Source organism: Podarcis muralis, chromosome 3 (genome assembly GCF_964188315.1).
Source record: "Podarcis muralis chromosome 3, rPodMur119.hap1.1, whole genome shotgun sequence".
Taxonomy (NCBI): domain Eukaryota; kingdom Metazoa; phylum Chordata; class Lepidosauria; order Squamata; family Lacertidae; genus Podarcis; species Podarcis muralis.
The window spans coordinates 39878393-39902246 of NC_135657.1; the positions used below are offsets into that span (position 1 = coordinate 39878393).

Below are 23854 nucleotides of genomic sequence, written 5' to 3' on the forward strand. Positions count from 1 at the left end.
TGAAAGAGCAACTAGTGAATACAGCAGCAAGGAATCTGTTGAGGAAGGAAACAATCCACATCTAATTTATTTTGTGGGAAAAGACCATTAGACTGTGCCCACAAGCCTGAACTTCTGAAAATCCAACAGCAGATTTTTATAACTGATTTTGAAGTTTCACTGCTCCTTAATGAATTTAAAAAAAAGGAAAATCCCAGTTTGTTCATTCAGATAACATTCCTAAATGCTAAAGGCTAAAACATCCACTGACACTGCCCAGGAATTCAGGCTGAGCAGTAGGACGAAAACACTATTTTAAGGCAGGGAATGTCCACTGGCATCATCATGTTCCAACGTAATATTGTCCCCTGTCACACAAACAGTCTACTACTGATTTCCTACCAGGTTCAGTGTACAGAGAAGGACACTGTAAAGGCTAAATTGCCATGGTTTCCTCCACAAGGACAGAAGTTTCTCCTTATGCTCTTCTGTTTCCATGAACTAAAAATCACCAACAACTGGTTATGCTGGTTGGAGCTAATATGAGCTGTACTCTAGCATCTGGAGGGCACCAAGTTGGCTACTGGGAGCCAGTGTGGTGTAGTGGTTAAGAGCGGTAGACTCGTAATCTGGTGAACGGGGTTTGTGTCTCCGCTCTTCCACATGCAGCTGCTGGGTGACCTTGAGCTAGTCAACCTTCTCTGAAGTCTCTCAGCCCCACTTACCTCACAGAGTGTTTGTTGTGGGGGAAGAAGGGAAAGGAGAACGTTAGCCACTTTGAGACTCCTGAGGGTAGTGATAAAGCGGGATATCAAATCCAAACTCCTCTTCTTCTTCTTGTTGGTGTAAAGCAGAGTTCCGTGCCCAGCGGAAGGATGAGGAGTACGTACTACATACTCAGTATTGCTTTATTTACAGTTCAAAGCAGATATATTACAGAAAGACATCTTGCCTCTGCATCCTCTCTCCTCGACAGCTTGGAGAGAATCACACAGTGAAAAACAGGAAACCAGTGTACGTCACATCCAGTCTCCCTTTCCCGTGAGAAACTCCAACAGTACAGACTGTGGAATGTAAACACCTGTCTCGTGACAAGCCCTTTCGCTGCACAGTGAAGGAAAGCAGAAACCAACATCCTCCCCCTTTCTGTGAACATCACTGGGCAGCGTGTTCGTACAATATCAGTACAAACCCAACTTCTGCACATAGGTACAGTGTTGATCCCTTGATACAACCTTGGACAATACATCAGCAGGAATTTCATTACCTGGCATATAGGACACCGTTATGAGTCCCTTCTGAATACATTCCCTAGCATGCTGCAACTTTAATTGCAAGTGCTTCGTGCTTTGCTTACAACCTTCAGACTTCAGCAAAGCCAAACATGCTTTGTTGTCCTGGTAAACCTGGATTGGACATTTGACAGGAATTTTCATATCTTTGCACAATTGTATCAACCATTCACAATCTTTAAGTGAATAAGACAGTGCATTCAGTTCAGCTTCACAAGTACTTAAGCTAACTGTAGTTTGCTTCTTGCATGACCAATCAAACAGACCCTGATTGTACATGTAGCAAACTCCAGACGTACTTTTCCTGTCTGCAATGTCACTTCCAAAACTTGCATCTGCAAATATCTCAAGACCACCAGACTTCTGATTGTTAAATCTCAGTCTGTAATGCATAGTGCCTTTCAAATACCGCGCTATGCGTTTCAGAGCTTTCCAATCCTTGACACTAGGATTGTTGACTTGTCTGCTCAGCAAATTACAGCTAACAGCAATGTCTGGTCTTGAACATCTGGCAATGAAGTTTAGCTTGCCTAGCACACTTCTGTACAGTGTAGTGTCAGAAAATGCTTCTTCAGTGTCATCTACCTGATAACCTGTTGTCATTGGTGTGTCTACAGGGTTAGCATCCATCAGGTTTAGCTTGCTTAACACATCAGCAATTTTCCGTGACTGGTGTACTAGAATGTTACCATCTTGATCTCTCTCTATTTCCAGAGATAAGTAGTTGTTTACCTCACCAAGATCTTTCATGTCAAAGTGCTCTTTCAGTTGAGCTAGGGCGTTATTGTACATTGCGACATCTTTCCAAAAGAATAATAAATCATCAACATAAAACAAACAGTACAGTTTCTTTTGCCCCTCCTCTTTGACAAATACACATGGATCAGCTTTCCCTTGCTGAAAACCTAGAGAAAACAATACTTCAGTGAGTTTTGTGTGCCAACACCGTGCACTTTGTTTGAGACCATAAAGGGATTTCTTCAGAGCACAAACAAATCCCTGTTTTACCTGTACGCCATCAGGTGGAAGCATATAAAGTGATTCACCTAGAGATCCGTACAGAAAAGCTGTATTAATATCATGGTGACTAATGTGTAGATTTTGCTCTGCAGCTAGCTTGAGCATAAGCCTAATGCTTTCATACCTCACTGTGGGTGAGTATGTCTCGTGATAGTCTTCACCTGGTACCTGTGCAAAACCTCTGGCTACCAATCTGGCTTTGTGTCTGACTATCTTGCCATTTTGATCTGTCTTCGCTTTGAAGACCCATTTGCTTCCAAGCAGTTTCATTCCTGGAACTACTGGAACTAGCTCCCATGTTTTGTTCCTTTCCAAGGAATCAAGCTCAGCCTTCATGGCATTTAACCATGGCTCAGCTTCCTTTGAATCCAAACCCTGGATTTCTTGGAAACTTGAAGGTTCAAATACCTTCTTGGAGCTTTTAACAGCTGTTACTGCTATCGTAGCAAACTCATCAGCAAATCTCTTTGGAGGTTTGCCTTTTGTGGCTCTCTGTGACCTACGAATTAGCCTTAAGTCTTCAACACTCTCCTCTTCCTTCTTGGGAGAAAAACGACCTATTGTGAACAATGGTTCCTCCAATTCTTGATCAGAGCTTTCAGAGGGTCGCATAGAGGCTTTCGCACTCTTGAAATCCTCTGAATCACCTGATTCAGTTTCAGACTCAGACTCAGAACCTTCATCAGTGGGTTGTTGTGGTCGCTTTTGACTATCCTCAGTCTCATCACCATCATCAGGATAACATTGGAAAATTCCCACATTCTCCCCCCACTTTGCATTGTACTCAACACTTCTCGTGAGCTTAATTGTCTTAGAGTCAGTCATCATTATTCTGTAAGACCCTTTCTGATAACCTAGAAAGATACCATGCAATCCACGCTTGTCTAACTTGGAGTTTTGTGGTGAGTGAACCCACATGTCAGAACCAAATATTTTCATGTGTTTGATGTATGGCTTCTTGCCAAACATCTTCTCATAGGGGGTACAACCAATCGCTGAAGATAACCTGCGATTGTAACTGTAAACAAAACACGAGAGAGATTCGGCCCAATAACTCTCTGGAAGATTGGCATCATGCAGCAAGGTTTTTAACCCTTGAAGCAATGTCTGATTTGCCCGTTCCGCAAGTCCATTCTGCCATGGCGAGCGAGGACTAGACAAATCGTGTTGAATTCCTTTCTCAGTCAGAAAAGCTTCAAACTGCTGAGAAGTGAATTCCCCCCCGCGATCACTGAAAAGAGTCTTTATCTTCTTACCATGCACATTTTCCAACCAAGCACAGAATTCCTTGAACCTAGGAAAAGCCTCTGATTTCTGCTTGAGATTGTACACAAAAATATACCTCGAAAATGCGTCAATGAGAACCATGAAGTACCTATTTCCACCCAAAGAGGGCGCTAGTGGTCCAACCAAATCAGCATGAACAATTTGGTATGGTTCCGTAGCTTGCCTACTAGACACCTTACCTTTCGCAGCCATTTTCACCTTGTTTGCTGCGCATGCTTTGCACTTCATGTGGTACCTGCAGGGTTTAATAGTCATACCTTCAACTAAGGCAGGCATTTTAGATACTGCCTCAAAATGCAAATGACCAAATTTTCGATGAAAATCATGAATACATTCTGCATGCAAACTTTTGTTAGAACCTGCAATGCAACAAGTGTCATCCTGCACAACATCATCATAATACAAAACAAACAAACGATCAACATATTCAGCATGCAATTCATAGTCATTTTTCTTTGTGATGATGCACTTCTTGTTCTTGAAGGACACGTCAATGTTCCGCTCATTTAGCTGTCCAACGCTGAGAAGATTATGTTTGGCGTCTGGCACGTAAAGGACATTCTGTATCGATAAGTCCAAACTGTGAAGAACAACAGTTCCGTAGCCTTTACTGGGAATAGTGTGGTCATCCGCCTGGTGAATCGCACCTTCCTGCGGTGTAAAAGACACAAACAGTCTTTTATCGTTGCACATGTGGTGGGTCGCCGCCGAATCAACAACGAAGAAAGATCTAGTCTTCTTCTGGACCTCTGCAACCTTTGGAGTGAAGCGTGAAACCATAGCCTTGTGCTGCGTTGTCCTAGACACCGGACCTTTGCCTTTGCCTCGGCCTTTTCCGCGCGATGAGCTTTCGCTGCGCTGCTCTGTCTTGGCCTTGGGATATCTGCATTCCCTCTTCATATGGCCTAGACGTCCACATGAGTAGCATTTCACTGCCTTCAAAGCTTTGGCGCCATCTGGTGGTTCCACTGCACTATGGGATGACGTCTGTGAAGACTCCCCCTTGCCCATGCAGCTAGCACCCCGGCGATCTGCTTCATTTTGAATCACGGCAGTAACAAAGTTCACTGTCAGCTGAGCTGTTGGCTGCACAGCAATCTGGGTTGCAACAGACTCCCAACCTGAACCCAAAGATTGTAGTATCATGAAAGAATACACAGCCTCTGGAAAGTTGAGTCCTCTCTGTTGCAGCTCATGTCTCAGATTTTGCATCTCCATCAGATGTAAACGCACATCTCCACCTTCTGCAAGAGCCATATTATGCAGCTTGTTAAAGTAAAACATAGTAGATCCAGCTTCTGTCCTTAAGTGAGCCTGTCTCAAAGAATCCCAAATTTCTCTGGCTGAGGTCTTATCACGCAATAGACAGAGCTCTTCTGGGGATACTATCAATGTAAGTGCTCCCCGTGCTTTGGAATCCTTAGTTTTCCATGCATCTGTAACTGGAGCTGGGGGGGTTTCTGTAATCACCTCAAACAAACCCTCTTTCCGCAGAATTGCCTCTGCATACTGAACCCAGTCCGCATAATTTTTCTTGTTGAGCTTAGGAATCCCACAAGCATCCTGAAGGGCCATCATGACTCTGGCATTAGCCTTCAGCGTCATATATTGCTGCTTTAATTCTTGCTGCGTCACTGCTGCAGCTGCTTCATTCCAAAAGCGCTTTTAAAAGTTACTTTCGATTTCCCCAGCATAGTAACTTGTGCCTGGGAGCCTTTTGCGTATTCCCGGCAAAACGGCTTTAAAAGTTCAAAGTCCAGCCATAAAGCCATTAACTAGAAGCTGGCAGGCTGCCCGGAGCAGTAGTACATACCTCATCAATCATGTTTACGCGCAGAGCAGATTCCAATCCGATCTGTCCCTCTGCATTCCGATCCTTTGCCGGCACTCCGATGCGACTTCTGGAGCCCATAACCACGTGTTGGTGTAAAGCAGAGTTCCGTGCCCAGCGGAAGGATGAGGAGTACGTACTACATACTCAGTATTGCTTTATTTACAGTTCAAAGCAGATATATTACAGAAAGACATCTTGCCTCTGCATCCTCTCTCCTCGACAGCTTGGAGAGAATCACACAGTGAAAAACAGGAAACCAGTGTACGTCACATCCAGTCTCCCTTTCCCGTGAGAAACTCCAACAGTACAGACTGTGGAATGTAAACACCTGTCTCGTGACAAGCCCTTTCGCTGCACAGTGAAGGAAAGCAGAAACCAACACTTCTACCCCTGTTCTACTGCAAAGGATTGGAACAGCTGCTGGGCTCATAGTAGAAGGCATTCTCACTGAATGCCATCATGGTCAGGGATGGACTGAATGTGCAACTTCCGTTTAAGTCTTGATTTGGCTTGACATTTTTATAGAAGAAACAGAGGTACCCTACAACTTCGCTATAAGATGGGAGGCTCTTTAATCGCTGTCCTGAGTATGACCTGTTTTCATGAACCATGTTTGAAATCATTAAAACTGGACACTTGAATAAAAAGAGACACAACCCACCTGGACATCTTTATACTTTTCTTGTAAGTCCATAAGCCTGTGATAAGCTTTAATAGCTTCTGAAAACTCTCCAACGTCTGTACTGGTGAGAATGTAATTTTCCCAAATCTGCCAGTGCTCATAATTACACTTGAGAGCTTCCTGAAGGGTCCGGAATGCTTTAATTCTGGTTCAAAATTAAATAAGTTAAAACACACAATGATTTTTGCTTGCCATTCAATTCCCGCCCCCTCACCCCACCCTTATTCACTTCTTTAGAAGGTTTATCATTTTAAAAATTGTATTTAGAAAGAAGACAACAATCTTAAGAGTTGCTTTTCTGATTTGACAAGAGATGGATGATTCCCTTCCCTTTATATATGCTTCATGCCATAACCTTTATTGCTGTTATCTGTTGGCAGGGCTCCCCATCACACATAATCACAGTGACATGAGAGATGCTTCCCTGTTGTGTGATCCCATACAGCTGAGTGCAGCACCTGTCTGCAAAAGAGGCTGCCAATTGCAAAGGAACAATCCACATTATTGTATCATTTGCATTCAGGGCACGACATTGCAGGAGAGAGACTGCTCCACAGGGAAACAACTCTCACGGTGCTGGGCTATATGTGAAGGGGTTCTAGATTTTCCAGTGACACCATTTGAATGTAGTAAAAATCGCTTTCCAACAATTATTTTGCTGTATTCCCCCCACCTTGAAATCTATTATACCAGGGGGGAAACCATACACGTATAAGACAATCCATTTTGTTATTTTTCCGTGAAATATCTGCTAGTCTAGAATTTATGGAAGATTACTACACTTGTCCTTTACAAATAGGCTAAAGCAGATAAACAAGCAGAGAATGTTGCTTGTTTAAAGATGAATATATGTGCTTCTCTCAGCCAGGATGAAAAACAAAAGGTTTTGACATTCTTAAACTATAGTACTCACAGATTTGCTATTTGCCACCTACTATTCTTAATTGCGTTGTTAGAATGTTAAAAATTTTCCATGTTATTTTAATCCCATTGGCATAGACCAGGGGTCAGCAACCTTTTTCAGCCGTGGGCTGGTCAACCATCCCTCAGACCATGTGGTGGGCTGGACTATATTTTGAAAAAAAAATATGAACGAATTCCTATGCCCCACAAACAACCCAGAGATGCATCTTAAATAAAAGGACACATTCTACTCATGTAAAAACATGCTGATTCCTGGACTGTCCGCGGGCTGGACTGAGAAGGCGATTGGGCCGGATCCGGCCCCCGGGCCTTAGGTTGCCTACCCCTGGCATAGACAGTTCCCCTCTTACTTCTTACACTGTATTTTGTAAGTCTTGATTAAATGGTAAGTCATCTTGATTTTGTTTTGCGAATGAGAAATTAAATAGTAGCTTTCAATGACAGAAACTGATCAAGTGTTAAATATGGAACACCATTTTTTGTGCAAATCTCTGCCAGGTGAAATTTCACCACAGCTCTTGCTCTGTGAGCTAATTTATGAGAAGAGATAAGAGACACAAGATGGGGATGTCATTCCAGTTAAGGGAACAATACAGGTACATAAAGAGTCCAGAAATTGCACCATGGCATGTGAAGGGAGAACAAAGGGATCAGATTAATCACTCTCTGGATAAAATAAAATTTACTTGCTGACTTAAAAATTAGCCACCTTAGAAACCTATGTAGCCTCCACAGAGAGATTAAGAAGTTCTAGTCTGATAAATGTTCTAGTCTGATTTTCTTCATTTAGGTAATTGGCTATAAAGTTTCTCGGGGATACTTCTACATACTCTGAAAGTTGCTGAAAAGGACATTTGTCTGAAAAGGACACTTGAACAAACATTTGTATCTCTTTACATCTTTTTTTTTTTTTTTTTTTTTTGCTCCTTGCAGTCTCCGTAGCAACTGCATCTTTCAGTCTGTATGTTCCATAAATATGTCTAAGGGCCTCTTGAACTTATTTATGGCTTTTGGTTCAATGCACTTTCTTGGCAATTTGTTTCCTGTGTCCACAACTTTGTGAACTCCCTGTTCATTTTCTCATTTTCAGTTTGCTTCCAGAAAGCAGATAAATTGTTCACAGTGATGCAAGGGGGTGGGGAGAGAGAGAGGAATCAAGAATTATTTTTTTTAACTCTCATTTTTCTCCCTTGCCTTTTTAAGTTGCATTCTTTTTGGTAGATGATTAATGGGACACAGCCTGAGCAACCAAAAAAATTATCTTGACAACTTACTTACGATACCGAACTTCTGAAAGAACTGCATTATCAAAAAGGTATCTACTCCAGACATCATTACATAAACTGAGCAAGCATACAGAACTAAGAAATCGGGTCCCTTCACAAGATTTATTAATGGCTTCTTCTAGGGAGCAGAAAACAAGTGGCTTATTATGCAGGTTGATACCATCTGCTACCATGAGGCTAGTACTAAAACTGCCAACTTCCCCCTTGATTATGTGACTACAATAGGCATCCTTAGCTATATATTTTTTCCAAAGGGACTGAAATCAGATTTAGATGCCAGCTTGCTTTTTTTTAAAAGTAAGAATACAGTTATGTACATAAATATTTATATGCCCCATTCTCTGCCATTTGCACACCACCTGAAACTGACCAAAAGCAGAATTCACAATAAACCCTGCAACTAACAAGTAATAAAAACAGCCAGCTAAAAATTCCACAGTTAATGACATTACAGTTATTAAGAATACTGAAACGCATTTTGGAAAAGCCAGGTGGGTCAGTGGGAGGGGATATGCACCCCATAGATACAGCACTCTGTAGCGTGGGGGTCCACAATACAGAAAAGCGTGGGCATTTGATTCCGCAGAGCTCTTTTGTATAAAGGGTCAGGATGCAGAGCAGGGCCTCCCTTGCACGATGAAGTCAGTACAGCACTTGTAATTAACAGCCTCCTGTGCAATAAATTCTATACTGCGACACCCAGTTTGGGGAGGAATCTAAACAGTTGCTTTTCCTTTCCAAAGGCTTTTCAATGATATCTCTACCTTTCTAATGCCCCTCGTGGTGGGAGGCTTGTCCTAGAGGTGACCATAAAGTGGATCACGAGGAGGGAAGCATGCCCAGGAGCTGGGAGGAATTGGGGGGAAAGCTGGAGAGGGAGGAAACCAGCACTGTTTACTTTGGAAGCAGCAGTTACTAATCCCTTTGATGTACTTACTTCTGTTTTAATCTGATATATGCAGTTGATAAGTTGTTCCAAGCCTCGGCGTTCTGTGGGGAAAACAAATTCATGAAGGAGAGAGCAAACATACAGGAGTAAGGATACCTATTTAAACACTGAGCACATTAAATTTGTGTTTTTATCGGAAAACACTGATTTGTGTCTCAACATACAGTGGTGCCCCGCAAGACGAAATTAATTCGTTCCGCAAGTTTTGCCGTCTAGCGAATTTTTCGTCTTGCGAATTATTATTTAGACAAAGGAAACAAAGTCGCGAGACGTTTTCGTCTTGCGAAGCAAGCCCATAGGGGAATTCGTCTTGCGAGGCAACTCGAAAACGGAAAAACCTTTCGTCTAGCAAGTTTTTTGTCTTGCAAGGCATTCGTCTTGCGAGGTACCACTGTATTTGACATTCATAAATTTGACCGTTAAATTATAGCACCAATCAATAGGCATAATCGAGCCGGAGCTAGACGTTTTAAAGACCTGCTGATTTTGAGAGAATTTTAAAGCATATGCCACTCAAGGGCTTACCTTTGCTTGATTCACAGCCATTAGGAGTATGGCAAGTTTTAGGATAGTGCCCATATTTTTTAAAAAAAATTAGGTTGTTGCAGTATAAAATTAGTGTAACAGTAGAAACAGTGGCATACCAGGCAGTATTATTTAACCTTAAAAATAGTCTGAGAATTTGGGAGATATTAGAAGAGCACAGAACTGACTAGGCCTGGGCAATATATCAATGTATCACCCAGGGCTGGTATGAGGAGCAGAATGTGATGTCGGTTTCACTCAGCGATATATTGCTGGCGAAACCGCCACCTCTCCTGAGTCCTTCCACTAGCAGCGTCCGCTGGAAGAAGTCAATAGTTCCTTCCTCCAGTGGGTGCTGCTGGTAGAGGGACAGATATATCGCTGAGTGAAATCGCCATCCCACTCTGCCCTCATACGATGGGAGAAACAAGCTGTATCAACGAGGGGCTGATACAGCTTGTTCCTCTCTCTGCATCTTTAAACTGCTCTACTGAGGAGTGTTGCCGCTCTTTGCAGCAAGCAGTCAAAGGAGCCCCGATGCTCCACTGGGGGGGGGGGGGAGTGTTCCCTTCCCCCAGCTGAGCGGTGCAAACAAGCTGCATTGTCCCAGCCTGTAAGCCTGGGTGAAATTGCCTCAGCTCTTGAGGTGAGAGCTGGAGCAGTTTTACCCGGGCAGAGGCCAATGCATCTTGTTTTTTCAACATTGCAGTATATCGCTAAACTGTGATGTTTAGCTGGTGATACCGCAATGTTGAAAAGCTGATATTGCCCAGCCCTAGACCTGACACACTTTCTCAGAATGAGAATGATTATAATTTCATTTGGGGCAATGCTCCAATGTTGAATTACTGATTTCGCCCAGTTTAACATTAAGGAGGATAAACCACAGCAAGCCATGGGTTTTGTGTCCTCTCTCCACAACCCACCAGCTGTGAGGAGGCTGGAAACCTTCACTTCTGTTTTAGATTAACCAGTTTAGTGTTACACCTGAACCATAAGAACATAAGAATAGCCTCAATGGCCCATCTAGTCCAGCATCCTGTTCTCAGTGTGGCCAACCAGGTGCCTGTGAGAAACCAGCAAGCAGAACAGGGGACCAACAGCACACTCCCCTCTTGTAGTTTCCAGCAACTGGTATTTGGAAGTAGCACTCGCCACAAACTGTGGGTGATCTCAACTATGTGATGCAGAAACAAGCCAGCTTCTTAAACTTTGGTTTGCCGTTGTCTCATTTCAACAAGACATAGTTAAAATGAATCACAGCTTGGCAACATGGCAAGCTATAGTTAATATAAAACACAAGGAAAGACTTTGGAACTCCTCTTCACAGCTGCACTGGGTGGGTGGGAAGAATTGAGCAGAGGCTTGCTTTGTCTTGTTCTTGTAACACTAAACTATGGTTACAATCAGGGGAAGAGAAGAGGAGGAATGAAACAGGGCTCTGTGCTGCTCTGACAATCCCTGCATGTTGTGGCAGCTACACCCAACTCAGAAATGGATTGTTGTAGTTGCTGTCTCATAGATAAAAATATTTTTAAATAAACAAGCTTAAAACTTAGTCTACGAAAGCATGACAATGATAACCAATATCTTTTTAATCAAATGCTTTCCTGGGTTTAATCAAAACGCCTTCCTTAAGTATCCTCCTCCCATGACAGAAAGCCGAACAGGAATGGTCTTTTTCTGTGGTGGCTCCATGGCTTTGCAATTCTTTCCCATCAGATCTGTATTAGGGTAAACATGTTGCATGGATTTCAGAAGGCACTGCAAATGTATATTTTTATATTAGCCTTCCAGATGTGGTATTGTTTTACAGGCTAGATTATATAGCTTTATTTTGTTTTTACTGGCTTGTTTATTGATCAGTCTATTTATTATTCAACTCACATTGGATGGGCTTGCCCAGAAAAGTGATTAAAAAAAATACTGTTAAACAGAATCAAAGCAACACCAATGTTACCTTAAACTTATTGTACTTACGTCAGGTTCCAATATCACGCAGCGCTGAAATGCTCTGGCAGCACCTTCATAATCTTCCAAAGCTAAGTAGGCACAGCCCAAGGAAAACCACACACCTAACTGAAAGGTCAGCAAGGGGGAGCATACAAAAACAAAACAACAATTGCAGTGTTTGCCTGGAAAACTGGTTCTGTTTTCTTGTGCAAAAAGGCCACATCACTTTTCTTGGCGTTACCCCAAGGTATGTTATCTAACTAAAGCCATAGGTCTGATGGAGCTTCAAGAGTCAATCTGCAGGTTGGACACTCGACAAAGATACAGCAGCCACTTCTTGGCTGTGATGCCACCATCAGACAGGGCAATAAGGGGATGCAGCTGTGATGATGCAAATAACCCCTGAGAAGCAGCAGATGTCTCCACAGAGACACCAGTTTGTACAATACATTCTTCTTGCAAATGTGATTGTTGTGGAAACTGAAGGAGCAGGATGTAGTGGCAAAACTAACCAAGAATAGGTTCCAACAAAAATCTTGTAAATGACATATTTATGTAAAATTCATTGTGCGGAAATAGCATTTTGCCACTGCCAGCCCACCATAATCACCTTCATTGTTTCATTATTAATACTTTGTCACATAGAGATAATAAAACCGCATTAAATTGATTTTTAAAAGAAGAGCAGGTGTCCCTGAGGGGAAATAATTACCAAAACTAACATTCTGCTTTCAAAAGGGTCTCTTTCTGACACAGCTGACCTGGTCCAACAAACCAAGTTTTGTTTGCTGGGTTACAAGCTCCTGGTCCCTCTTCCCCTCCTGCACCAGCCTCTCTCGGTTTCCTAAATTATAGTTTCCCATGAAATCTTAACCGGGAAATGAGTTTAAAGGTTCAGCTACCCCCCAACTGCAGAGAGCTTCTCTCTAAAACAGCGCCACTTGTAAGCTGGCCCTACAGCGCCATATGCTAGGCTGTGCCTGCATCTTTGCATAGGTCAGAAGAGAGCTATTTTTCAACGGTATCAATGATGAAATACAGAATGGAGTAATCTTAGGCTGTTAAAATTTGAAAGTCCAGATAAAGCAGTATTGGGGGTTTTTCCTGCCAAAAGGAGGCCTGTGTGTGTGTGTGTGTGTGTGTGTGTGTGTGTGTGTGCCTCTGTCTAATTAGAGGCAGCATTGGAATGATTCTATAGAGACACATTTTTCTGAGGAAGAAAGGGTACTGCCACTGAATTGCAGGAAGTATGTTTAAGTCATCTTTGTAGGAGATGGAGGCCTTTAGAGGGCCCAACAGTGAAATAATTGCAAAGAAAAGCTGGAGTGAGAGAAACCATGACTTCCGTAGGCAATTATGTTGGTTGGAATGGGATCTGGCAAATCACTCACAACTGCAAAAAAAACCAAAAAACCCTGAGGCTCTGAATAATCACTAAATGCAGGGGGATGTTTCTGGTAGCAAACTATTTCCCTGAACCGCAGTTGCAAACAAGAGGGAATACAGCATGAGAAACATTTCAAGGGAAATTTTCACCTAGAACAAGCTTCCTACCTTCCTACTTTAAACCCCCCCCCCCCCAAAGTGGCTTATATATTTGCACTACTGATTGCAGAGAATAAGTACTAATTAGTAGCCTCGTTTTGTCAATCTCTTGATTGGTTTTGGTATGCCTTGCATCCTTGTGGCCACTACTTGCCACATGGGTACGGACACTATGAATTTCTATTTGGATTTCATGTTTAAGATACCATATTCTATGTATGGTTCAAGAGTATATTGCTTCTCCACTGCCTAAGCAGTTTGCTAACACAAACTAGAATCACACCTCTTAAATGGGTTCATGTCAGTAGTTCTTCAAATAACTCTTTATCATGTAAGCGAAGGAATTCAAGCTTACAACGTGCAGATGTGTGAAAAAAAGGTCAGAATTAATTCTGCTTTTGAAACTGCTACTTTGATTGAAGTGTTAACTTTGGAACTACACTCAAGAACAAAGCAAATGTTGGCACATGCATCTCACGTTAAAAAAAAGAGCTTTACAATGGCAGTTTGTGGTTTTATTCTTGTTCTTGTGTTTGGTTTTAATATATCTTGTTGTTTCTATTATTACATTGTTAAGTCACTTTGACACATTTTCATGTAAAATAAATGGTGAATGGATATAATAAATAATGATGGAGCCTAGACTAAGCACATTTATTACAAATGCCCAAAGGAAGTGGAAATATTAATTGTTTTATATTATGGCTTATTTATATACCACTCTTTGATCAAAGAGTGACCCATAGCAGTGAATGGTGTATTAATAAAAAAAAAGTCACTTTAAAATGCAACAATTGCACAGTCAAACATCAAAACAGCAGCAACACAATACTTGATAGTGGCCTACTTACAGTGAATTGGCCCAAATGTGATGATGATAGATGTCTCATTTAACCCAGCCACTCCTTTTTGCCTCAACCTTTAATTTAGGGTCTAATTAAGTAGATTTCAAACTCAAATTTTCAGTTGCTGACCTTCAATGCATCATAATAGTGGTTTCCCCAACAGCAGAAACGTGCAAACATGGGTTGCATGAAAATATTATGTAAGGCTGTTTGCACAGCATGGATTTCCTACCCAGTCCTTCCTAATATAGCTGCCTAAGAAGCCTCTCCCAGAGGGCTGAATCATAGAGATAGAAGGACCCACAAGGGTCATCTACTCCAACCCCCTGCAATGCAGGAATCTTTTGTCAAATATGTGGCTCATACCCATGACTCTGAGATTAAGAGTCTCATGCTCTACTGACTGAGATATCCCAGTAACATGGAAGGCCTCTGATGTAGGTATGGGAAGCTGCAATGCAACGGGGCAGGGATCTCTGAAAACTAGGTGGTGGCAGCTGCACAAATGAGAATATCTGAATGAAACGTTTTGCCTATACTGTACTTGAAAAAAATAAATTCATGATTAGACCACTACTTCTTCAAAGTGATGGAAAATATTTTTATTAGTTACCAACTGCTCTTTACGTAGCTTTGAATGAATCACCTTACATAACGGGCCCAGCTCACACGTCACAGTAAACCACAGTTAATGGTTTACTATGAAGTGCCAAGCTGGGCTGGCTGTCTCCTCCCCACTAGCATGTGGAGGAAACAAACCAGGATCCGTAGCTCAGCATTACATCCAGACCAGAGACTGCGGTTTGCTTTGCTCCAACAAACTATATTTTATGACTTCTGCCATGAAGTTCTGTGGGTGGTTTAAATAAAGAAGTCCAAAATAACCAAAATACAAAGCAAACCATAGAACCATTAATCTTTTTAGCTACTGGTGATTTTAATAAGCTTCTGAAAATTTTAAATATCTGTTTTTAATTGCTTTTAATTGACAATTTTAATGTTTCATTTTATATTTTTGTAAGCCACTTAAAGGTGTTCTGACAATTCAAGTGATATATAAATTTTGTTAAATAGATAGATAGATAAATAAATAAATAAATAAATAAGGGGAAAAACTTATTCAAACACAACAGAGCATTAAAAACAGAGTGCCAGGTTACCAAAGTCATCTAAAGAAAGCCACAAATACGGTGACAGACAATCCTCCCTGGGAAGGCTATTCCATATCCAGGGTGCTACTACTGAAAAGGTCCTATCCCTGGTGGTTGCCCACCTCGCTTCATTTGGTGGGCCCAACTAGAACAGGGTATCTGAAGAGGATTTTAAGGTTTAGGTAAGTACATATTGGAGAAGGAAGTCTTTTAGGTAACCATGTCCTAAGACTTTTAGGACTTTAAAAGGATATATATGGCAGGAGATGTGACACTTAAGACACACACCATTATTATTATTATTATTATTATTATTATTATTATTATTATTATTACCCCGCCATCTGGTTGGGTTTCCCCAGCCACACTGGGCACCTTACAGCATATCTAAAAACAAAGCGTTGAGAAGAGGGCTGCCTTCAGATGTCTTCTAAAAGTTGTGTAATTCTTCAGAAGCCAGCACACAAATATATTGTAAAAAGTTCTTATTGTCTTACCTGCATGGGGTTAATCTGCACGGATTGCTCAAAGCACTCTATACATTCCTTGAAGTTCCTGTTGCGAAGGTGGAGAAGGCCTTTGGAGCGCTGAGCCCGGGCACTTCGGTGCTTTGACAATTCCCAAGCTTTGTCGTAGTAATAATGGTCTTTAAGGACATCTCCAAGCAAGCAATATAAACTCGGTGTTTCTTTCTTCTCTATCTCCCGCCTCAAAATTTCTTCTGCCTATGGAAAGAAAGCACCATTTTTAACACCGCTTTCAGAGAGAGGATCACTTGGTTCACCTTGGTTAGCTGCCAGGTGTGTGAGGTAGAAGGTAGTCTTCCAGAAGCCCAGAAAAGGCTATAATTATATTGGACAGGTGTGTGTGTTGTTTTCATTTTCTACAAGAACTTGATTCAGAAATGTCAGCATGCACAATACTCTTTAGCAGTATTGGCTTCAGATTTTGAGGGCCCCTGGGCAGGCTGACTTCAGTGGGTTCCCCAAGGCACTGACCACCCCTCACGCCTCTGATTCATAATGCTATACAACAGGGGTTGTCAACCAATGTGCCACGGCACCCTGGGGTGCCTTGAATGATGGTCAGGGGTGCTGTGGGCAACACTGGCCTCTGTCCCTCTTCCCTTCCTCCTCTGATGCCCTCTTGTGTCCCTGCCTCACCAAGGTTTGCACAGCCATTTAGTGCAGCAGCCCTGGCTATAAGCTCCACAGGCGAATGGCGCCACTGGGAGGCAGATCTCTTTAGCGCGGAGGGTGGGGGTGGCTTCCCAGAGGCCTCCCAAGAAGAGGGGAGAGAAGGCTGAGGGGACACTCCACAAGGGAGGGCGTTCGAAAAGGGGTGAGGGGTTGCCAGCTCTGCAGGCAAGGGGTGACACAACTGGGCTCCTGAGCCCCACAGGGGTGCCGCAGAAAGAATGTAGATGTTGAAGGGAGCAGTGGACTCAAAAAGGTTGAAAGCCTCTGCTATACAATTTGGCACCTGGGCCTATATCCTGCTTCCCTATAAGTTCTACTGAATTCAAGCAATATTTGTTGTCATTAGGGAGTTGGTTTCAGACTTGTGTCCATTCTGAAACATATTTTGCAACCAAGAGCAATGCACATGGGGGGGAGGACTTCTTACGTTTTGCAAGAAAAATACAAGACTGAATCAAATCAAAGGTGAAAATGGCATGATTGCTGCAAAACCTGCTTGTCGAGAATTATTAAGGCTGCACAATAAGTTTTCTAAAGGAACAAGAAACAGCTTGAGTTAGAGAGCAGCCATGGTGAGGCAGTTAAAGATCCAGGCAATTCTTTCTCCCCCCCCCCCTCTCTCTTTGGAGCAACAGTCTACAGTGTGAATAAACATCTCTGAGGTGAAAAGTGCACAGCGACCTGCTCCTTTCCCTCATCCTTGCATAAGACTCTCTCAAATCCAGGTCACTGAGTGGTAGTGCCTAGTACTGTATGCTAGATATGCAGGCCAGCCATTCAGTAATATTAAACATTCTAGTTCACAAAATTGTACCTCTGAGCAGGCCTGGACTAAATCTGTAGTGAATTCTTTTTCCTATCTGAAGTGGAGGGGTACAGTTCAGTGATATGCCTAGCTTCAAACCCTGGCAACTCCAAGCAAAAGATGGTGCAAGACTGAGTTAAGCCAAGCAAACACAAGACCTAATTTTCAAGCCTACTCTGTGGTAGTGATGACCTCAAGGTGACAATACTACTTTGTCACCATCGTATCTACTCAGTGGTGTCCATTGGAGTCCCCCCCCCCCAAAAAAAAACTATTCAAGGTCTTCTCTAGCTTGGTCTGCAGAGTGATGTAAAGAAGTGTCCCAGTAGTCTGTTGCAACTTATTTGCTAGGCATTTGGGGGATAAAGTTGCTCATATCCGCCTAAACTCGTATGCCACTAATTCTACTGTTAAGTCTTTGGATGTGTCCAGTAAAATGTTTTGCCCTGTTTTATTTAACAAGTTCCACTCGTGGAGGCCTGGTGATGTGGACGAGATCTTGGTGGGGTGAGGCTATCACTCATTTGCATAACCCTTGCCCTTTTTGTCTTCTAATATTCAGCAGCACTAGAATGACAAGCAGAGTCCAGGAAATAATTAATGCCTCCTTATGAGAAGCAATTAGGAGACGGCTCCTAAAAGATTTTAACACCCATGCCACGGTTGATCATAAATATCTACTTTTGAGGAATGTTAACTGGATGGTTGCTGTGCAGCTCCAGACACCATTGTTTTCAGTTACCAGATCTGAGCTGAACTCAGAGACCTCTCACACAAAAGCCCACTCCTGCTTAGCTTTCTTCACTTCAGCAGACTAATTTACTTGGAAAAAGTAATTTTGCTGTTGCTATTATTAAACCATTGGAAGTCAGAAACCCTTGCTGATCTACTGCAAATCACCCAGAGGTCCACCAGCAGATCCCAAAGTACCTTCTCCCTACCATACAGTATCAGTAATAAATGCAAGTTGCCTACTATGTCTACATTACTGACTTTTTGTAATCTCCTGGCCACCAAATTATTCCAAGGAAACAATGCTGGAATCCTACCCTGGCCATGTACTGATCATATCCAAATATTTCCCTCTTGTCCCCCCCCCCCCCCCCGCTTAGTGACATGCTGCTTTTTATAGAAAGTTGTTTTTATAAGTTGGTTTGAGTTCATTTTTTTTGAAAGAAGTGACTAATAAATAAAACAAATAAAAACAAAATAAAATACTACTCTGACCACTGAAAAAACAATTTAAAGAAGAATCACTACGTAATGGTGATAACTATCTGTTTGATTTTTAAAAGGAAAATAATGAACTTTAACAGAAGCTCTTCATTTCAAAAAGTTCTTCTGACTAAGCACAAATTAAAGGTAAAGGTAAAGGGACCCCTGACCATTAGGTCCAGTCGCGGACAACTCTGGGGTTGCGGTGCTCATCTTGCTTTATTGGCCAAGGGAGCCGGCGTACAGCTTATCTACTTGCACTTTGACATGCTTTTGAACTCTAGGTGGGCAGGAGTTGAGACCAAGCAACAGGAGCTCACCCTGTTGCGGGAATTCGAACCACCGACCTTCTGATCGGCAAGCCCTAGGTTCTGTGGTTTAGACCACAGCGCCACCCGTGTCCCTCTAAGCACAAATTAAATTGCCCTTAAAGCTTACAGATAAAGAGCTCCCAGTTGTGTTTCACACAGAACTTGAAGCCTTGTTCCCAGTATTCTAAAGTCTTATCGCAGAATTAGTTGAATGTATTTTCAAAAATTACGCAATTGCCAATTATGAAATATTTTAATCCAGATGCCTTCCTTATCCACTCTCCAAATACTGTTTTCCTATCTCTTGACACAAATGGAAAATATTGGCCTAAACTTTTATTCTTGATAGGATTCTCATATTGCTCTGGCACAAGCAAGGAGCCCAACAGAATTTGGCACCAAGACACATACTTGTTCATTTTGTAATTACCAGATTTAGATATTTACTCAGAATAGTATGCAAAGCATGGGAGAAATTCCATATTATTTATATCAGTCATTATTTATATTTTTGCAGTTTGGGCTGCAATCCTAATACCATTTACCTGGGAGTAAGCCCCATTGAATCCAGTAGGGTATTTCTGAGTATATAGGGTTAGAGATTTCTATCCAAAATCCTTCAATCTATTGTTTAACTGCAGCCTCTACACCTATGCAACTAAATATCTATGGGCAGGGGAAGATGAAGTGAAGATAGTGGAATATGTATTTCTGAAAAATGAAAATCACAACAGAGTCTAATGTTCTAGTCTCTGCAAGTATAACTTCCTTTTAAATAGTTTTGTTGAAGAACTGCTGTTGCCTTTGTGACACAAGATGTAAGGAAATTCATGAAAATATGTAATTACAGTGGTACCTCGGGTTAAGTACTTAATTCGTTCCAGAGGTCCGTTCTTAACCTGAAACTGTTCTTAACCTGAAGCACCACTTTAGCTAATGGGGCCTCCTGCTGCCGTCGCGCCGCCGAAGCACAATTTCTGTTCTCTTCCTGAAGCAAAGTTCTTAACCCAAGGTAATACTTCTGGGTTAGCAGAGCCTGTAACCTGAAGCGTATGTAACCCGAGGTACCACTGTATTAGCTTATAAAAGAATGACCCTCCACACACACACACACACACACACACACACACACCCCAGCTCTCTAGAGCATCAGAAATTGCAAACACTAGACACAGTATGCTGGGTATACTGGACATTTGTCAAGACACAGAACCAACAAGATGTCTGAGAAACCCAATGTCTGAAAAATTAAAATACACACTAGTCAGTCTACATATCCAGCTGTTAGGGAAGCAAATATGTGGATACAGATGGCAATTAATAAATGTAGACACTGGATGGTTTCCCCAGAACATCCTGTCTGGTTTCCAAGCTCATGCATTTTTTTGGAATTCACACTAAGAAACGCTTTTCTGTGATGTTTTACAGAGCAGGATTGCTATTTCTGGGCCAAAATTCATGGACAAGCCCCTCCTCATATGTGGTGTGTGTGTGTGTATGTGTGTGTGTGTGTGTGTGTAGAGATGAGCTAAAATCCATGCAACAACATCAACATAAATTTTAAGCAAAATAAAACAAATCCTTCCAGTAGCACCTTAGAGACCAACTAAGTTTGTTATTGGTATAAGCTTTTGTGTGTATCTGAAGAAGTGTGCATGCACATGAAAGCTCATACCAGTAACAAACGTAAGGTGCTACTGGAAGGATTTTTTTTATTTTGTTTTGACTACGGCAGACCAACACGGCTACCTACCTGTAACTGTAAATTTTAAGGTTCTGTTTCCCCAGACTTCTTTGCCCCCATACAGAAAATCCAGAGACTAAGAATGCAACATAGTGGGTTTCCAAGATGCCCTAAGTGCCACTCAGCACAGTATAGACTAGCTGGTTGGAAAGTGGCAGTGAGAGAAACATTGTGCTTAAGAAGCTAGTGGGCCACCTGTGTAAAGGTTTGTGGAATTCCTGCATTATAGACAACTTTGTTACAGGAATGCTTGGTTCAATTGGAACTCTGCATGCATCCCAGAATTGTTTGTCTGTTTTGGCTCTGCTGCGAGCAACGAGTGAAACACCACTGCAAATCAATCAGAGGAAGCTGTGGCCATTCAAGCAAAGTATATTTCTATCAGGAAAAGTTCTAGTGATTCCTGCCAAATAACCTCTCCATAGTAGTTGATGTGCAGGAAAATTTCCTCACCGTAACCAGTGTGCATAATGACGATACGTCCAAGCTTAATTAGTCCCTCTGTCATATCTAGTGCAGACAGATGCCCTTATTTAGCACTATTTAGTTCCTAAGGCAATGACAGTAAGGTATCCTTTTAGCAAGCATCTTCCAGTGGGGTAAGTGGATCATTCCTAAATTGCCTGGGAAATGCCTTTTCCTTCCCCCACACCTCATTCATCTGGCTGCAAGTTCTGATTGGTCAGAGATCCTTTGTGATCTCCCAGACACAACTTGGTGGGGAATTCATATTGTGATGTTTAATGGCATCATACTACTGGTATTCTTTGCCATGCAATGACCCTTGCACCCCAGTCCTGTCCTTAATGAGATCACAACCATTAGGCAATCCCGTTCCTATAACAGGGCACCACTTCGTTCAGCCTTCTGCCCAGGAGACTGCTTCAAGGCACTCTTCAAACCTGCGCCAGCCCTGCAGATTCCTGTAGGTGCAAGACCTCTACTTCATTTCCACTCTTATCCCCAATCTTCCCCACTCTCTTTCCCTTCAGCATTTCCCCATTTGTCTTTTTCTATGAACAAACGGCTGATGTAGACATCAAGATTGAGGCTGCAGAATTCTGAGGTGGAAGAATGAACTAGCCTTTGTGGGTACCATTTTTAAAAATGCTCTTCTATGTAAGTTGCCAGCAAATACATGAAGGAGACATATTGCAAAGAACTCCCTCCCTTTGTGCTAGTTTATTATTGGCATGGATTTTTTTAATTTTTATTTTTACCCTCTACCAGTGGTGGTCTGAAATGGAACAACCTGTTCAGTTCTTCACCTCAGTTCTCTGCCACCTCATTCTGTTGTTTTCATAGGCAATTCTTGTGTTGTTGGAGGTTAAATTAGCCTTGCCGCCTTAGCCAGTTCCTTTTGTATGCCAGACTTGACCCTGTGGGAAGGGGATACTTGCAGAAGTGGGAAGATATGGATGGCTTTGGTACTAAGCACTCTTTCAATTTCTAGGGAGGATCTTAACAGTAGCCCTGGGACCATGGGAGGAAGGAAGAAGAGGAGAGGAAAGCATGAGAGAAAGAAGGTCACAGGCAAGAAAGTCAGGAGCCCCAAAACCTCTAATCAGAGAGACCAGAAGGAAGTCCTTTGCCTCTCTGTCATTTTGTAGAGTTTTTACAATGAGTTTTCGCAATGACAAATATCATCCGACCTGGCTCATTTGCTTCAGCTATCTGGAATTGCCTCCCACTCATTCACTCCTGCTCTCTGTTTACAAGAACATTGTGGTACAGATCTTGGCTCAACTTAGTAGTTGCACTTCATGATCTTCTGGTACTTTTCAGTTCTGGGATTCTAGGGAAGACCTTTCATGCAAGTCCATTACATTAGTCTTTGCAGCAGTACATAAATACTGTTCTGAATAATTTTATAAAAATTTATGGGAAGCAGTTTTCCTTCTCATAATGACCCTTACCATGTGTTCCAGTGAAAGGAAGTTGCTTCCTGCAGGGCGCTGATGTGCATGTACTTGTGCATGTACGCAACTCTGGCGTACATTATGTATAAACACAGTGAAAATAAGTAGATGTACTCTACCTTTCCATGCTGTCCTGCTCTTTCATAGCAGATAACTACATCCTCCCACATTTCAAGCTTTTCAAAGATCTGCAGAGCTGAACTGGTACATCCAAGGTCAAATAGTAAGCTTGCAAGCTGCCGCTGCAAAAGAAGATAGTGAAAAATTCAAATCCAGAATTTCCCCCTAGAAAGCCATTTAGCAGAATATATATAAGGTGGAAAATAATTTTAAGTGTTTCAAGTTGAGCTTAGAAGGGCATGGGAATTCAAAAAAATAAGTCTTTAATATACGATAGCTAAAGAAATCAAGCATAAAAATCTACTGAGTTACCACTGATAATCTTTTAAAATCAACACAAGCAGAGATTAGGCACAGGTCTTACAATCTTAATTCACTAAGAACTAAATCATAAACACAGTCAGCAGCTCCCTCCTCTCCACAGTATTTTTCTAGACCTGCATTTCCGAAACTTTGGTCTCCAGCTGTTTTTGGACTACAACTCCCATCATCCCTAGCTAGCAGGACCAGTGGTCAGGGATGATGGAGCTACCAGATGTGGGCTACAACTCCCATCTGCTGCAGCCGGCATGGCCAACCGTCAGGAATGATGGGAGGCATAGTTCAGTAACATCTGTAGGGCCACAGGTTCCTCACTTCTCTTCTAGACTGTGCTTTGATAATGGAACTGGATGGAGAAATGTCCCTATCAGCCAAGTTGCTGCACAGATGACCAGCAACCATTCCTAGTTGAGACTATGGCTGGCCATTGTTGACTTCCTCTGCCTTGAGTCTGGGTCATACTGGCGCTTCTCCGTATGCAGTTGGGTTAAGGTGTAACACTGACTGCTGGGAATTCTATCAGCATGTTACCTACTGCCTTGTAGATCAGCCACTTTCATTTAACCTACCTCCCGCTGACACGGAGAAGCAACAAAGTTGACTGGGGACTTAACCAGGATCAAGGAAAAGCAAATAGGTAGGAAACAGGCAGGCTGACAATATAGGATTCAGGGAGATAGAACAAACAAAAGAATGGGTGAGATGTTGGAACGCAGCAAAAGAGCCCCTAAGAGTGAAGTGATGACAAATGCATCACAAGTCTCTTCCCATTTCCTTTTACACGGGTTTCTGGGAGTGAAAGAGAGGAAAGCAGCTTGTGGCCTCAGGTGACCTTGCATTCTACGGAAGGCCAGGATGGAGGAGTTACGATTCCTGACACATGTATGATTTACATGCAATAGTTCTTAGGTTAAGTATGGGAGAAATGTATGAAATGGGCAGTGCTAC

General features: G+C 42.2%; 1 protein-coding gene across 3 annotated transcripts in view; it reads right to left on the reverse strand.

The window, feature by feature from the left end:
• TTC27 (tetratricopeptide repeat domain 27) overlaps nt 1-23854 on the reverse strand; it is an 88878-nt gene that overhangs the window by 18383 nt on the left and 46641 nt on the right. For all 3 annotated transcript variants that reach the window (XM_077925691.1, XM_028724278.2, XM_077925690.1), the window contains 5 exons: nt 22585-22707; nt 15770-15997; nt 11759-11857; nt 9242-9294; nt 6074-6239 (listed from right to left, as the gene is read on the reverse strand). In XM_077925691.1, the coding sequence (XP_077781817.1) occupies nt 6074-6239; nt 9242-9294; nt 11759-11857; nt 15770-15997; nt 22585-22707 (669 nt within the window). The remainder of the gene's footprint in view (nt 1-6073; nt 6240-9241; nt 9295-11758; nt 11858-15769; nt 15998-22584; nt 22708-23854) is intronic.